Source organism: Hippocampus guttulatus, chromosome 16 (assembly GCF_054856545.1).
Source record: "Hippocampus guttulatus isolate MCC_2025c chromosome 16, RoL_Hgut_1.0, whole genome shotgun sequence".
Lineage (NCBI taxonomy): Eukaryota > Metazoa > Chordata > Actinopteri > Syngnathiformes > Syngnathidae > Hippocampus > Hippocampus guttulatus.
In genome coordinates, this window is record NC_141276.1 from 3,762,990 (window position 1) to 3,780,544 (window position 17,555).

Below are 17,555 nucleotides of genomic sequence, written 5' to 3' on the forward strand. Positions count from 1 at the left end.
AGAACAACTGAGCTTTATTTATGGTCCAACTGGGGCAATAGTGGCAGTTGTGTTCTGACTACCATGTAATAGTGCATTTAATATTGAAATGTGACTTCTGAACACAGTGTATCCAATTTATAGGATTATGGTTTATTTTTACTTCCCCTCTCAATATATATGCATGCTTCCACCTTCTTAAATGATCCTCATTTATTTTATTTAAATAAATTAGACCCGTTATTTTTGCCTTATTTTATTTGTTGCTCATATACTTTGTACTGTCCTAAGTCATTGAAAATGACATCAGTGTGCTGCTCTTCACAGGTCTCCACCACATGCAGGACAGTTGCTAGTCGTCGGTCCAAAGCAGCAAGGTGTGCCTCGGACAGGAGTGGAGCAACAGCTCCAAGAGAATCCTGGGCCAACGACTGTCGCATGACATCACTCAGACGGAAGTCTGGATCGGACAAGAGACGCAACCGAAGGAGGGTGGAGCGACGGATCCTGTACAGGTAGGAAGAAAGCAAATTGAAAATACTGTACAGTCAAAAGCCAGCATTTTGATAGCTCACATTGTCTTCACACTTTTTTCCTCATTGTAAAAAATATCATTAATAAAACAATAGATCAAATTAATTGATCAAACAACTCACTGGGGTGTGGTTACGAGTGTTGTTTTTATTTATTTTTTATAATTGTACACTTCCAACTTTGTGGTAAAATTGTATTTTCTGTTCCACCAAGTGAACAAGGCAAACTCCACTTTACCTGCAGCACTGTTGTAAGGGAGCTAAAATTGATCGCTCATCTTGAGAGTGTCGTCCAAACCTGCAAAATATTAGCAAAAATTATGGCATGGATACTTAGTTTTTTGCCAAGGATTGTTCAACCATACTGTTTTTGATGCAGGGACGTCTTTGCAAGATTCACTGACCGACCAATAATTGATGAAGCATTATTTGGATTGTCTTGGTTATGTGGTTAAATGTATCTCAAAGCAATGAGAGCAACTGTGGGTTCATTTCTTGCATGCTTAATTCGGTCAAAATGACAACAATGCAACATTAGCTCTGAAATTTGAGCGACTGGCGTGCACTTGGGGAATGCTTCGTCAGGTAGCATATTTTTGCACAATACAGCACTGAAAGAATTTAGACCATTTTCAGAAAATGACAATCCTCAACTAAATGTTGGGATCTGATTTTGAAAGTGGCGATTTTTGATCAGTGCTTATTGACTTTCGTCATTGTTAGCTGTTGGATATGATGGGACTGTACTCACGCTCGTCCATTATCCAGATGCAGCAGGAAAGTTTCATTGCCAAATTTCTCAAATGTCTCATAGTGATGTCTATCCATGTTGCCTGGAGAAAAAAAAAGCAATGCCCCTTTGACTTTGAAAGGTTTCATTCTATGTCAAATTTTGTCATTGTTCCAATTTTCAATGACACTTTTTTAATATTAGAAATGACAAAATGCTGTAATGTTTTCAGTGGGATTGGACTGAATTCGGAACGTCGAGACTGACTCATGAGGAAGTCCAAAATAGCCATGTCGATCACATCCACCAGTCTGGTGCCGTGGTTGTAGGGAGGCGTCTGTTTGACAGTGTCACAGTATGCAGGGTCTTTTTCCCATCTGGCACAACAGAATTTTCTATAAAATTGTTATAAATGCACCTCTGCTTACATTGTATCCTTGTCAACATGAAAGAAAAAAAAAGCAACATAAAAAGAAAGATACATCTGCTGGATATCTTTCACAATGTTCATACTCTGTGCACGTGCTGCCACCTACTGTAGTGGATGTGCAATTGCACTTAATTCCACTTAAAAAAATGTTCCCTGTTGTCGCACACATGTTCACAGTTGAATGAGTCTAAACAACGCAAGCGCGGCGACTGACATTTCTACCCATTTAACACAGGCGGAGAACTCACTGGGCCAGTTTGGTGCGGCTGTAGGATCGTCTCCATGGTGACCTCCAAGACCTGCGAGGAGCAAGGCTGAGGTCGGGGAGCATGGCTGCCAAGGATACTTCCAGTGAGTGCGGTTGCCCACACAGCGGGTGCTCTGTTGAGCAGTAGTATTCACACTGACCATAGAAACACACATTCCCCGCTAGGGAGAGTCAGAGAGACACGTTTTACTCATCGGACATTCAAGTGGCTTTGGTCTTGAGAATGTTACAGAATAACAAAATCCCACGGGGGGGGGGGGGGGGGCATACCGGGGGAAGTGAAGAAGGTGCGAAACAGTTTGCGGTCAGTGGTAATCTCTCTGATCTCACTGGTGACGTTGATGAGACGACCGACCACCGGGGGGATTCTGTTGAAGCCCAAGAGCCTGAGACGCAGAGCAATGCAGAGATCAGAAAGACAAATCAGACCTCTTTGGAGGAAATACACTTCTGTCCTGCAGGTGGCAGTTATGTCTGCTGTTTTTTTGTTTCGCGTCAACATTTGTGCCCATGGTCAAGCCGCGGCCTCTACTCAATGTTAGGAGGGGGGGGGGACTGGGGGATTCTTATGTGTGCAACAAAAAGCGTCTTGAATCGGAAACTCCCATTTTTATTTCAAAGATGTGAGTGCATCGTGACATCAACTAACGAATCAGACTCAATATAGCTTGAACCGGCCCAAAAAAAAAAAGATCATACTTTTGTTAATCCGTTTGATGATGCTGATGAATAGTTTGGAGAGCTTGGACAGGTTCCTGTCTGTTCATAAACACGACAAAAGCTACGAATGCACTTATTTGTCATGAGTAAATGACTCGAAGGAAATAGTGTTCCTTTGAGATTTTCTTTTCGCTTCACTCTACACAGAGAAATTCTTTCTTGGTACCTGTCAAGGTGAAAAGCTGAGATCTCCGCATTGTGTCTTTCAAAGTCAGAGAAGTAAAATAGGTTCACATCTGTCTCTGCGTCTCTGGATTGTCTAGATGAGAAAAACGCTCATGCTGAGTTGAAATTAGGGGATGACATGAACATGATGACACCGTGGTCTTACTTCTTCGGTTTGAGCAGAGCTTGTCCGTAGTTTGGGAAAGACATCAGCAGTTTGAGTTGAGTACCTCCTGACTTTTGAACTGAAAGATGAAGACAAATCAAGGTTGCTTTGGAAAATCTTTTGGACCTTTTTTCCTGGCTGATACCTTTGAACAGTCACATCCCTCTAATGCTCTGAACGCTCTTTGCGGACCATTGTGTGGTTAAATGTAACTGCAAAATGTCAGGAAAAGCCCACCAATACCCGAATTTCATTTGACGTCAGTCCGAGGCATTTCAAATGGTGGCAGATGAGTGTCGCCTGAGTTTGGATGTGATTGGTGAATTCCGCACCCACAGTTTAAATGGGGTGTGCATACATGTCTGACCACAAACCACTTTATCAGAGTTCCTCATTTATTTTACTGCTATTTATTGCCACCGTATTTGTGCAACCTAAAATAAAGAGATATTTAGCATGATTCTCTCTAGGTGTATCTCTTCGTGGATTTTGCATATAAAACAGAAAGGTACTGCAAAAATTCAGCCTGTATCTTCAATCTTCACTGCATAATGCACGTCCCAAATGTATAATTCAATGTACTCGGCACTGCGCTGAGATTGCGAGCGGGGTGTCTGATATCAACACAAAACAAACTTGGTTATGTATGAGTTCATGCAGAATGTACCGAATCACGGATATGTGCCTGAGACCCGTCTCTTTTTGCACATAGAGTAATGATATTCATAACGGTCTTTTTTTTCCCTCTGTATGGATTTGTGTAACGGACAAACGCCTCCACCTTATTCATGTCAATAATTCAACAGCATAAAGGGAGACATATTGTGCTTAGTGACATTGAACAAAGCAAATGTATTTTCAACTCGTGTGCGTTTGTCAAAAGGGTCAGCCTTGATTGTGCAACCGTGTGGGCGGGTGTGTGTGCGTATGTGTCTCTTTTCGAAAAAATCTCCAATGGGTTCCCTGCTCTGAATATAAACTTTGGCACAGTTTACTGTCTCCAATAAGTTGGATGAGAAAAAAAAAAAAAACGGAGTTGCCCGTCTTGCCTCGGGTTCTCTCGCAGCCTCCACTCTTTTCTATCAAGGCATATGAATGAGTAAAAATGAAACAAGAAGCATGCTGGGGACTTTGTTTTTCTGTTTAACTAAGGAGAAACCTGAATTATCATAATTAGATGAGAGCTAAGCACTACTGGGACCATCGTGGTTAACAGCTAGGTCAGCTTCTAAATTTATTCTTGCTTTGTTGAGCAATGCAGCTTGCTCAAGTCAAGTGGCGATTTATGTCTGTCTGAATTTCAACACAAAGTACAGTTTAGGGAATGACATCGCCGCACTTTCACCATGCCGCTTATTCTCGTTCTTTCCTCTCGCCGATTATCGCCGATCGTTTCTTTCCTCACCTGCTCCGAGGATACGTTGCGTTGCCAAGTAATGAGTTAGATTTGACACCGTGACATCCTTTCTGTTGTACAGCGCCCACCGAGTGATGCCCAAGTGGAATCGCAACCAGGGTGGGTGCGACTCGGCGTCGTTGGTCCATGAGACTTTGTCATAGCCATTCTCGTGACTTGCACTCTCCCTTTAAGGGAAACATTTTATATGAACATAAGTGCTGAAAACATGCGACTTAGAACAATGTCTTACTGATATGGTGTTAAACTGTGGGGGGGGTTATGTTAGTGTTTGATGTAAAAAAAAACAAAAAACATAGCGGCCATCAAATCCTCAGGCTGGTTACATAACAGCAAAGCTATCGTACTCTGTTTTACCCTCCGCCGATTTCTCATCCGATATCAGGCGGACATTTTCAAGATAGCACTCACCACTGGCTGTCACTATTGATGTCTTCCTCATCACCCGCGTCCTCGTTTTTCTTCACCCTCAGCAGCCAGTCATCCTCAAGCAGCCCCACTTCTGGCAGGTTGTACAGCGGGTGCTCGAAAAGCGCCCGCAGCTTCGAGGCCTCCTCGATGACTCGATTTACTTTTCCGGCGCCAATCGTTTTCTTCTCTGGCTCAATGGCAGCAGGCATTCCGGTCGCATTTGATTTGTAAGGCTTGTCATTCTGGGAACTGATTGATAGTTTATGTGTAGGGGAAGAGACTCGGTGATGCCTCTCGGTTTCTGTACTTGGATTGAAGGAGGAGGAAGACGGGTTGGGAAGGACGCAGGCTGTTTGGAGGACAGCGAGACAAAAGAATGCTAGAATGACGTGCAGAGCAACGGACAGACAGGCCAGGCAGAGATAGACGGAACGGGTGGATGGACCGAGGTTCCGTCTCACCATGCTGGAAAAGAGAGAAGGAAGAACAGAAGGAGGGACACTTAAAAACCAAATGGCCTGTTGAGTTGTGCCGAATTCAAGCCCATTCACCATGAAAGATTTTCTTTTTTTTTTCCTTAGTGTTTTTTTTCCCTCCAACTTTGTGTCTGATTGAACCGTTTTCTCTCGACGACTTTTTCATCTCTAAATTTGAAGCTCTGCGCAGAATTGATCTCTTCCGCAACCGCCGATTTCATTTCCACCCACAGGTCTTAAAGAAACATCACGCAATAGTATGACCTTAAACAGCTTCTACTTTTGAGAATGGTGTCTCTGTTGTTGCCATGGCAACCCACATCATGTATTTTGTGGTCGAGAGACTAATAATAGTGGACCAGCCCAGAAACCTACAATGTTGCTCAGACTTGTATGGGAAGATCTTATGTATAAATACGGAACGAAAGGGCGGGCGTTGGAGCAAAAAGCTTCCAAACTTAAATATAATAATCATGTATGGTCATTGTAAAATGCCTTTGTTTGTACTTCTGTCAATAGATTAAGATCACATCAATAATTACATAGTCGGAAGAATACGAATCACTTTGCATCCAGATATCAATTTTCATTTGCTACTTTGGACTGGCGCGATTAGAGTTGACGAGCAACTCAGGCATTAATTAAAAAAAAAAAAAAAAAAAAAAAAAAGCTAATCATTGACATCACGTACAGAAAAGCTCACTGAGGAAAAATCAATAAATTATCGAACTTGCTGCTCCCAAATTCCCCAGGGCGCAGCAGGCAGAAGGAATTACTTACATCCCGTTTCCTTCAAGAGCTTGATTTCTTCCCCCGCTTTCCGTTCCCCTACCTCCTTGGCTAATGAGACAGATATCTGATATTCCTGATCGGTCTACCAAAGAGCGCAGCCGTGTTTGTTTATTATGACACACGGGTTCAAACAGAAGAGAGGCATGTTGCTGTGACCGATGTCACTGTGACCTGTACGCAAATGACCTTTCGGCTTGTCCGTTAATGAGCGGGGGGGGGGGGGGGGGGGGGTGATCACTGAAAATGTAGCAGACTCCAAACATCTGCAAGAAGTTCAGTGCCGCGGCAGGTTGATATCTAGAAAGCGCTCGAATTGTAACGCGATATGCAACAGGTTCCCGGTTGTCTTTTCACTCTGATTTCCTATACAAAGTACGAGAAACCACCGCGCCTAGGAAAAAACAACCAATCAGAGACGGAATAGATCATTTGCTGTGCACTCGTGGGCACACTCATTGCAGGCACACCCGATGTAATGTAGATTTAAAAAATGGCTTCTGCTCCATTTTGTGACTTTCAGCACTTGCGGCTCCTACGGACTAAAAAGGGGTCAGTGTATTTAATGCCGCACCCGAACCACCTACGATGTGTTTCCGTTAATTAGCAAAGCGCTTTGGGTCTGAATGTATAATGAGTCTTGTCGCAGGTCTCAGATGAATAGACCGGTGCTCAAATCTGCAGCGAATTATCTGGTATTATACAGTTCATGTGTGCAGACATATGAATAAGTTATTTTTGTCAATATGTGCTGTGCAATGAGTGCACCGTTTCCCTCATTTATTTGTCACATTTGAGTGTTTACCTCTTTAAGATGATCAACTAACAACCGTCAATACCGGAAACCCAATATGGGGTTTTTTTTTCTCCATGAGGTGATGATATTAAACTATAATTCGTTAAGTCCTGTAGCTTTCATCAGCGCTGTACTATTAATAAATTCAACATCATTTTGAATTGGAGATATTAATTTCCATCTCAAACCTTCCACTTGAAATGTTGGCCTCGACAGAAAAGAGTCAAAGGTCCGGTGGCTTCCCCCTTCCACAGCTGTTGCAATTTCATGTTAGGTTGCTTGGAAACAACCCAGACTCTGACACCTAATTGGAGCGTGCACATGCGTTATCCACCAGGCAGGCAGGCAGACAACCAGAACAAAATGCAAGCCGAGGATAATAAGACAAGCTCGTTCCAGGATCACATCTGGCATGTCGGAGGGGAATGTGCGGCGGCAAAGGACCTTTTGAATCATCTCTCGGTTTAACTAGACGCCCAACGTGTGCTTTAATTGCATTCTGTCACTTGGCCCGTGTGTGCATGCTGCTAGGTACGGTATTTGATGGCAGCGTGTGTTCATACAAAGTCTTCATTTCGATACAGTCTGGCTTATGTGTGGAAAAATATCAACATAGACATTTGGATGTTGAGACAGATGGATGTTGAGCTTTGGGGTCAGGCGAGGCTCAGAATATTTCCCATTCTGAGCCAAGAACTTGTACTTAAACTCCTCGCAAAGGCGACCGACCGGTCTGCCTGTCTGTTCTGCGCCACGCATAATACATCATCTCCGCGTGTCACTTACAAGGGAAACCAGAACACTTTGGCCCATCAGGAATTCCCGGTCCTGGGAATTTTTGAAAATTAATTTGAGGTTTATTTTCAATGCTAATCAAACTGAAATGAAGATTTCACTGGAAATGGGGGTTACGTATGCATGTGAAGCGTTTGTCATTTAGCTCTTTTCTTTCATCACCTCCGCTCCTTCCCAGGGCCGAACATCCTCTCACCTTTCTCGCGTTTCCTCTCAAAGCTCAAATGCGCCGCACTGGCAGTATGGACGGCCATGAATATTTCATATGGATGGACGGAGTAAGGAGAGACGTGTGAGCTTCAGAGACAAAAGACAAAAAGACTGCAAAGTGGTCACGTAAAACAGGCTGGACCGAGAGGAGCAAGCGATGTAAAGTAAGCACAATGTGAATGGAGAAGAAGAGGAAGGGAAGAGTAGGGAAAAAGATGTCGGAGGTGTTAAGACAGAGAGTAACACAGAAACCGGCACGGAATACTAAGTAGCGTTCGGCCGCCATTGTCTTCGGCACGCCAGTTTATGCGTACCGCCTTTGTAAACATCCAACGCGTTGAACCAATTATAATCCAGCAGTCCCTTGTTTTCCCGCGTGAATTATTGTTGATTTTCGCATTACTTCCGCCCATCCCCTTTGCTCTTTATCATTCCGCAACTCATTATTTACAAGGCGACAGCCTGCAAAAACAATCTAATCTCGCCATCCGAGTGCCCCGTTGTGAGCTCAAAGTGAGTGTGGGTTTTTGTCGCAGTCATCTCATTTGTAGGGAGCAAAACATGAAAAGGCAGCGGGAATAAGAAGGTAGAGGATTTTTTTTTTTTAATCATCAAAGTCAGCAAAGGTAACAAAGTGAGGCTTTGCCAATGATCTTGTCTGGGATTTTTGTGCACAGCGGCCATCTTTGAAAGGCAAATGCGCATGATAGAATGGGATCCCATCCTTCCTGACGAATTCAATTGTTTCTTCGAACGAGGATCGTTTCGGACAATGTGGCAACTCAATATTTTCTTCCATGTCTTGTACGCTGTGTGTCATCATATTTTTGTCCGTGAAGCGTAAATGTGAAGTTTGGTCCCTCCGCATTTCTCACCCTCCTTCATTTTGCTGCGTGCAGACAGCCCACTCCTCCGCTCCCTCCCCCTTCCCATATTTGCACACTCATTTGTCTTCACACCTCATTGTTGTTTGATAATGTTCCCTTCGTTTGAAACGGCAAAAGAATTGAACGAAAATATCACGATTCCAAAGATGGCTGGAGAGTCTTGGTGGATTTTAAGCCATACAGATTCAAAAATGTTGTCAAAAGCCAAACCCTCGACACCTTCATGCCTGGAGGCTCCAGCAGCCTCCCGGTCACCCTGTTTGGGATAAGCGGTGTTGAAAACGAACACCAAGTATATCAAGAAAAGGCAGTTGATAATGTGTACTCATGTAGAGCTGAAATCAAGCCAGTGCTTCAAATTAAGACACGCAGTGTGAATTATTCATCATTGCTAAATGTCTTTCCTTTTAATGAAGGCATTAAAACAAAAATGTGTTGTCACCAGCATGTGAACAGGGACGTCACGCTGGCAGAGCTGCTTTAGAGCGCCTCGTTGTCACAGCGTGGGAGGGCGGGGGAGGGGGGGGATCCCAAAATGCCCCAGAAGGGATACAGTATATTCCAGCCACTGAAGGCTTTATGGAAATATACTTTATTTTTGTAGCTTAATCATGTCGTTATGCGTTAGATGAAAAACCTGCATCCATTTTTCTGGGTTGTAGCAGTGGTATTTGATTGACAAGTGAGCAGAGCAGAGAGAAAAGATTGATTTTCACAATTTTGAATCCTTTAATACTCAATTCACAATTTTCCCCTTTCTCATGGGCATTTACTTCATTCTAATTGATGAATCTATTACAAGGAATTTATCTGAACTCAAGAAAATATTTCTGCACGTCGTGAAATGCACTGCACCTCACAACACGGAATATAGTTCTCGCACATATTTTTTAGCCTGAATGTCAGACGTCCGTGGGCCTTTAATAATGGTGCACCGCCTTTGTTGTTACGTGATGGTCCACCGTGTTTGAATGAACGCTGAGTTAAAGCAGGGTGAGTGTGCGTGGGGAGGAGGATGAGAGCCAGCGTGGGTGACAAAGATGGGGGAAGATAAAGTGTTCCTGTCCAGATGGAGTCTCGGTGGGAATTTTGTACCGCGTGCGTGCGTGCGTGTGTGTGTTTGGTGGGCAGCCAGGTGGAAGCAGAGTACAGTCGGTGGATAAATTACAAAGAAAATGAGGTTTTAAATATAGGGATTTTGAAGGTATCATTATGATCATCACAGAGAAATTCCAAAACTCTTTCAGAATGTTTCAGGTCTCCTTTCTCTCCACCACAAGAAAATGTTCTTGTCAAGGATAAGGCCAGTCGATATTTACAAGGGCTTGAAATCTAAAATCCCCAGTTGAGTTTTACTTTAGTTTCTGACACTCCCCGGAGCTGCAGCATTTGACGGCCTCAAGGTTCAATTAGTACCTGTGAATTTAAAGCCCAGATGAGTCGTTAAGGGGAAAAAAATAGATCATGCGGAACAATCTTCTCATGCAAATATGAAAATCTGATTCGCCCCACGTACAAAGCGACAAAAGAACACTGAACGAAATGGATTTTTTTTTTAAATGCTGCATTAATCGTGTAGACCGAGGGACTATATTTGTCCTCGTTTTTATTTGATGCCAACCTGGGATGAACCAGTGTGGTTGTAGGAGTTCAATCATAACGTTGCAAACTGTTGGGCCATCCGTTGCCTGGATTATATGGGATTACGTACTGTCCATTCCTAGATGGAACATTATGGATTAGCTCTGGACTAGTAATCCGGCAGGGAATACCATCTTTTGGTTGTGGATATGTCCACCGTCAAGATGGTCAGCCTGTGAGTTTTTTTGTTTGTTTTTTTTTTTTTACTGGAAAAGTCACAGATTTAAATCGCTGAATTGGTTTGTATCCATCCAATTTTTCAATGCTCATACACGCAATGCCGCATTTCTGATGGCTTGGATTTTCGTAGTTCAGGCAGAGCCAGATCACAAAGTGTCACGCTTTGGGGAAAACGAGGGAAATAACGCAACACGCACTCAATTTGGTTCTTCCAACATTCATTCTGTTCGGTACCACTGAGGAATTAGAGAGAAGCGCCCGATGTAAAAATATCCACGGTGTGCCGAAAATTGCTTCTCCTTGCTGTTGAAGGCGCGATGTCAAGTGACGTGAATCGCGAGGGATACGTCCCTTCAAAACTGCGAATCACGCCTTTGCGTTTCTGCCGCGTGTGGACCGTGAAGCTTGTTAGGAGGTTCTCACACACAGCAGATTACACGTAAGGTTAATAGGGCTTTGAATCCGTTTCAATCTTATGTTGTGTGACTCTGGCCAGCTGACAGTAGGAGTCTGACACGAGCCCCTGACCTGCTGATGCACTTAAGTTCTCAGTACGTTCGTTAGAAAGAGGGATTGCATGAACTCATTGCAGCTACTCCAAGTGCTTTAACGCCCTCTCTTCCTTCCTACCAATGATGTCGCATCAGGGTTAAATCGATGTGGTAACTTGTCAGAGATTTAGGAGACACGCATTCTCCAGGTGAAAAGCGAGAATTTAATTGTAATAAATGACAATAAACGTCACAGTACAACAAGACAAATGCGAAGTACACTGCAAAGAAACGGCGGGTTGAATTGACTCCGTTTTATTTTGTCAAGTGGCTACGCACGGTAAAGTCATCTGGATTTACATCACATTTTTAAGAAGCTGTGTAATCTATTCAAAAAAAAAATGTATCTAAATCTAGGCGATCTTTTTTGTGTGTGCAACCACTTGACAAAATAAAGTTGAGTAAATTCAACCCACCCTTTTTTTCACCAGTGTATTTATGTTCATAACATATCAATGTATACCATTGTAAAAATCGAAAAAACAAAAACAACATCCCCAAAAAGACATAACAGTCTTATTTTTTTTCTTAGTATGTTCTTAGTATAATGACACGACACTTACATATTGTGCCAAAAAGCCGTGACGTACATTACACAAACTGAATAAACATCTTTTCAGCATCGCACAGACTGGAAAGCATACAAATAGACAACAAGAGGCACAACATGATTTGGCATGTTTGTTTCTATTTTCAAATTGTTGTTTCACATCAACATTCTGTGAGGTCAAAACACATCAACAAACTACATTGCAGTGTGGACTTGGCATCGGAATGATACAGAACGCGTTTTAACACCCGTGTAGCAAATGCGCAAAAAAATGTCTGCCACACCTTACGTGTGAGCGTGAGATTTCTGGTGATTTCTTGTGATTTTCAAGATATTGTGGATTCAACCAGGCCCAGAATAAACCGAGCCTGGAGCTCATGCATGGATTGGAGGAAGATGACAAGAACCGACGGATGGAAATATAAAAATGTCTGTTTGAATTGGCAACTACGAAAAATGTCCTCAGAATGCACCAAAAAGAACGAAGAAAATGAGTGTGCCTGACATAACCGTAAAGAGAGAGTAGAATGCTCATTTTTATCAAGTTCATCATCTCATTCATCAATCTAACCCACCAGAATCCACCCACAAGCTTGGATGATGCAATAGGCACTGTCCTTATTTGTGACGCTAAGGTGACCACGTTGCACCTGCGAGACATTTGAAGTATGAATATAACATGCAGGTCGAAAGGTTCCATATGACGCAGTAAGAGAGAGGGGAAAAAAACGATTTTGTACTTCTGGTTGCTTTTCTTTGTCTTTCATCACCTTGCTGCCCTCAGCCTCTTGATATTCCTCCCCATCCTTGTAACATTTTTGCAACATCTCACCGTGATTGACAATGTCTCTTGAGAACTTTTACCTCCTTTTGAACGGCTCAGTTGTGGGCTAACGTTAAAATATTACAAGTTGCATTCCGATTGCTGGTTTGCGTCAGGAAACCCTTTATGGAATAAAAAAAACGTCATTTCGCCAGCTATTACTGGAGTACAATGCACGGCGAAAAATATCCTTCTCGGGGGCTGTGATCTGTGACTCATTCCAGCTGGGGGGACAAACACCAGATGACACCTTGTGACTACAGTTCGAGAAAGCTTCACATACCTCTCATGGGACTTAACTGTTAATTAATGTCTTAATCAAGCAGAGGTTAGTCTGCGGTGGATATAAAAAGGCTACACGCCCCTGTTAAAAATGCAAAATTATTCAGAAACATCTTGTCCCTGTTCCAGCTGAAGAAATCAGGCCCCTCCCACGATGCTGCCAACACCGCACTTCGGTGTCAGCACGGTGTCAGCACGGTGTTCTTTTGGTGATGAGCAGAGTTGTGTTTGGGCCAAACATAGCTTTTGCAATTATCGCCTAAAAAGTTCAACTTTGATGTCATTGGACCGTCAAAATTTTTTGGGGGGAAAACATGATTGCAGTTGTTTATTTGTACGTCCCCTCTCGGAAGGACACAAATGAAAAAAAAAACAGCATTACAAGGGTCTTTTAATGGTCGAAGAAGTTTTGAAATGATTTATCTTGGTCTCGTTTCATATCATAAATGTCATTTGAACAGGGGTGTGTCGGCTTTTCTGATCCACTTTACTCCATTTAGTTTCCCCTTTACTGACACAAATTGGGGTACTTGGAAAAGCTTGAGGAAAGGGTCCTGTCATGGTCATTAAGGTTGAATTATGCGAATTGGGTTATAATTGCACCCCTAAAGACACATTCCAAAACCTTCCAAATCCCCCAGACTACACAAGTATTGTTGAAAGTGGAGAGCAACTTTGCAGGTTCTTTCATTTCCACTTCCTGTGAGCGGAATGGCTACAAAGATACTTGCTTTCCTAAACACTCATAATATCACTGCCACCGAGAGTTGTTTCAACAAGATTTTTAGTACCAATGCTAACGAGCGCAGATGGAATACTAACTTTTTTGTTTTTCAAAAGGCTGAAACTCCCCCACCCCCACTTTCCGCCCTCCTATTCCTCAAACGCTCCATCTGTCACTTGGAGCTCCGGCTATGTTTACTACAAGGCTCCCCAGGGTACTTGGTGGCTCCACCATAAACCTCCACTGCACGCTCAGTCCAAGGAGCCACGCCGCCCTGGGTCACCGTTCCACACCGAGCCAAGCTGGCCACCTGGTCGGCAGACAGGACTCGGTCCCAAAGACCCATCTGGGACAACTCTCCAACTAAAGCTTGAGTTGAATCAAAGCCTCCACCCAGGGAATCCTAAGGTGCAAAAAAAAGGAGTGCTTTTAGATGCACATTTCAGAGCCTTGCTGACCCCAAAAACACATTTACACTGACGAGCTCAGATCCCTCCTCTTGAATTCACCTTATTGAACACGCTTACAACCTATTCATTCGGTCCCAAGACAGTTACCTGTTCTTGACCAAGGACTAGCACTCCTCCAGGTCTAATTTCATGACCAGCCGCCAGGCCGTGGCCTCCTCCCCTCAACTTTCCGCCCTGGTAGGCCTGCCAGTCGCCTCCTTTCTGGTTCCAGCTCACACATATGTGTTGCCAGTTGCCTCGAGAAAGGTTCAGAGGTAGCCGGGCCACCTAGCAGGTAGCAAGCAGAAGCACATTTGAATTTAGATATATTTTCCATCCATCCATCCATCCATTTTCCGAACCGCTTGATCCTCACTAGGGTCGCGGGGGGTGCTGGAGCCTATCCCAGCCATCTCCGGGCAGTAGGCGGGGGACACCCTGAATCAGTTGCCAGCCAATCGCAGGGCACACAGAGACGAACAACCATCCACGCCCACACTCACACCTAGGGACAATTTAGAGCGTCCAATCAGCCTGACATGCATGTTTTTGGAATGTGGGAGGAAACCGGAGCACCCGGAGAAAACCCACCCAGGCCCGGGGAGAACATGCAAACTCCACACAGGGAGGCCGGAGCCGGAATCGAACCCGGTACCTCTGCACTGTGAAGCCGACGTGCTAACCACTGGACTACCGGGCCGCCCTAGATATATTTTCTTCCAATGGAATTGTATAGGTTACAGGTCGCATGAAAGAGGGCTCGAGTTTGAATAGATTTATTTCTGTCTCATTTTTACATCACAAAAATGTGGCATTTGAACAGGCGAGCCGTTTTTATTGAAAAACTAAACGATGCTTCTTGATTGATTCGGTACCTTGTCATTGATGAGCAGCTCAGTGGGCGTGCGCGGGCCTTGGAGCAGCACCAGTTCATTGGGTTGCTCGGAAACGGCGTAGGAGACGGGTGTTCCGATGCCTCCTTCCGTAGGCCGGAGCCAAAGGCAAAAGGTGAAGGCCCATAATTTTGGGATGGAGTGTTTCACCACCGCGTACATGTAGTTTGTACGCGATGGAAAAGACAGTCTGTAGCCCTCCGGAAAGTAATTAGCTAAAACAAACAAGAACAAAAAAAAAAAAAAAAAAAGTTAGAGATACAGTCATTATTGATAAGAATGAGAAATCTCAAAGACAGCATCTGCAAAAGTAGCAAAAAGAATCAAATTGTTCCTTTCTTTTTTCATACTAAACATCTAACCTGTTTTTCACTGAGATGACATTTGATAGTCTTCCTGATCTTTTTATGCGTGACATAATTTATTTCCAGCAAAGGATGTAAAAAGCTTGCTGAAAGTAACACGATAACTTCATCCGACATACGCATGCAAATGCGTTCTGTAAGAACTGCTTTCTATTGACCTCTCTGTTCATATTTACCTTCCTCCAGTCCTGAGAGTCGCTCATGTAGCTTGTTGATTCCCTGGTCCGTTTCCTGTCGGTGTCTTTCGGTTTCCAGCCTCAAGGCTTTTCTCTCTTTCTCCAACAGCTCCACCTTCCTTTCAAGCTCCCCTTCCAAGTCCTCCATCTTCCAGGGCCTTTCCGCACCCGCTTTGTGCCCAACCCAACTTTCTGGGCCAAAGGATTTCCCGCCGTCCTGCACAACTGCGGAGTTGTTGATGTCCGTCTGGCTGTGAGGAAACAGATTGATGTCGGCCTGCAGAGGAGGAAGACAAAGGTACGCTTTTGAATGAAAAAAAAAAATTTTTTTCATCCGGCTCGCATTGTCACATAAAGTGTGTCAGGTTAGCGTGAATAGCATGACACCATGTCGTGGAATACCAAAAAAAAATATGGCAGTACAGTTCATTTCGGTTTGCCACAACTTGGTTCAGTGAACCAAATTGCTCGCCTATTCATTTCCACATCGTTGTGTGTATGGCGCAACATGTAGAAAGGGATATCATGCGATTGGTACCCCAATGAAAGGGGGCTAAAAATGGTGACGTATTCCAACACTTTGCTAAACTAACAGTGCAAGATTTTGATTTTTGTTTTTTTGTGGCCTTTCACGCTCTAGCAATGCCCTTTTTAATGACACCCTAGGCATGGTGTTTGTAGTTTTCCTAGCCAGCGTACACTTTGCTTACTGTACATGCGTTGCATAAGATGATACGAATAAAGGTCGAGCTATAGAAACATTGATTCAGTTCCCAAAGGGACAAGCATTATGTAAGAAGCGGTGCCTCTGGAATTGATGCGAGTGAACACAGCATGCTCTGGTTTAAGAGGATGCACAATTCACACCAGTGGGTTTTTTTTTGTTCTGAGGATACTGACAAAATGTCACTGATTGATTTTGCAGCAAAAGCAGATACACAATTGTTATAAATCCCAATGTAATCTTTACTCATTATGCACCGCTGCGTGCCTCTCAATGAAGCCAGCAGTGTTTTCACCAGGAGAAAAAACACACACACACACACCCACACACATGAGTGTTTGAGTGACCAGGCCCGGGTGAAACCCACTTCTCGCCCAAAGTAAGCTAGGATAGGCTCCATGCAGCTCATCTGTCACCCTAATGAGGATAAGCAGTATAGAAAATAAACATGACTATTGCAGTGATGGACATTCTTATCACACGTCGTCTTATATGGGTCTTTGGATGCTTAAGAATCTGTTCTCCAATATTTCATTTCTATCACTTAGCCCGAGGTTGAGTTTGAGGCAGGTATTTGTTTACGCGTGGAGAGTTTTCTGGAGGGAAAAGAAATCATGATACTTACATCTTCACTTCTGAGACACAAATGCGTGAATGTGTTAAGCACTAAATGCTCTTCGGTGCGCGTATGGAGCGCAGATCATTACGGAGCCGCAGTTTCATAAATGCCCCCAACAAAATCTTGTGCATACTAAATCCAATTGTCCTGAAAAATAAGGACCGACTGCCTTAAAATATGTTTATGTGAAGTTTTGCTGGTTTTCGCATATCAGCGAAATAATCCATTCGGATCGTCCGTGTTACAAATTGACCGCGATCTACACGATCTGTCGTCGACGCCATTGCGCCGCTAGACCGAGCACCTACTGATGGAAACGTGACTAGGCTGTTGAGTGAAACATACAGGTGATGGCTCCGCAAGAAAACAATGCAGCATTATAACACATGACTCTGTAGCGTTTAAAAGAGGGAGAAAAAAAAATCACATGCAACCATTTTAGTTTAGCTCGACATAACATGGAACGATGGTTTGTAATCTGCTAAATAAAACGGAGCCTCTCGCGGGGACGGAATTGTATGAGGGGCTTGTACCCTACAACTAGGCAACTCATACGTTATGTATGATATTGCTTTGGCCAAAACAGAGGCTATACATCTTCAGAATCTGGTCAGATGAGAGGGACGTTTCATGTTACGCTGCTCATACCCCCCCCCCCCCGCCCCCCGCCTCCTCCTTTTCCTCTGGCTGATGGCGGTGTTCTCTTTTTTCCTCTTCTACCGCTTTATCAGCATCCCTCCTTCCATCCATCCACCTCACTCACCCACTTTTTTTTTCTCTCAGGCCTTCCTTTCATCCCTCTTATT

At 43.7% G+C, this 17,555-nt stretch overlaps 3 protein-coding genes across 4 annotated transcripts in view; 1 reads left to right on the top strand and 2 right to left on the bottom strand.

Moving 5' to 3' along the window:
• Positions 1-6,177, bottom strand: LOC147192540 (extracellular serine/threonine protein kinase FAM20C-like). Of its 2 annotated transcripts, XM_086132266.1 has the most exons (11): positions 6,076-6,177; positions 4,820-5,284; positions 4,397-4,575; positions 2,992-3,070; positions 2,827-2,919; positions 2,211-2,326; positions 1,921-2,101; positions 1,510-1,637; positions 1,264-1,345; positions 751-810; positions 1-486 (listed from the first exon to the last, which is right to left on the bottom strand). In XM_086132266.1, exons 2-11 carry the CDS (start codon positions 5,281-5,283, stop codon positions 231-233), a joined length of 1,638 nt encoding a protein of 545 aa, XP_085988392.1. In that variant the 5' UTR covers position 5,284; positions 6,076-6,177; the 3' UTR covers positions 1-230. The 2 variants fall into 2 exon arrangements, with proteins under 2 accessions (XP_085988392.1, XP_085988391.1); XM_086132265.1 differs by lacking the exon at positions 6,076-6,177 and having other exon boundaries at positions 1,510-1,619; positions 4,820-5,388.
• baiap2l2a (BAR/IMD domain containing adaptor protein 2 like 2a) overlaps positions 1,922-17,555 on the top strand; it is a 27,235-nt gene continuing 11,601 nt past the window's right edge. Inside the window, exons 1-2 of the mRNA XM_086132271.1 lie at positions 1,922-2,023; positions 15,516-15,704. The gene's annotated coding sequence lies outside the window, so the exon portion shown is untranslated. The remainder of the gene's footprint in view (positions 2,024-15,515; positions 15,705-17,555) is intronic.
• Positions 11,286-17,555, bottom strand: part of nptxra (neuronal pentraxin receptor a) — a 7,570-nt gene continuing 1,300 nt past the window's right edge. The window contains exons 2-5 of the mRNA XM_086132267.1: positions 15,407-15,683; positions 14,848-15,080; positions 14,081-14,260; positions 11,286-13,926 (exon numbers count right to left, since the gene is read on the bottom strand). Of these exons, the coding sequence (XP_085988393.1) occupies positions 13,696-13,926; positions 14,081-14,260; positions 14,848-15,080; positions 15,407-15,683 (921 nt within the window). The 3' untranslated portion in view covers positions 11,286-13,695. The remainder of the gene's footprint in view (positions 13,927-14,080; positions 14,261-14,847; positions 15,081-15,406; positions 15,684-17,555) is intronic.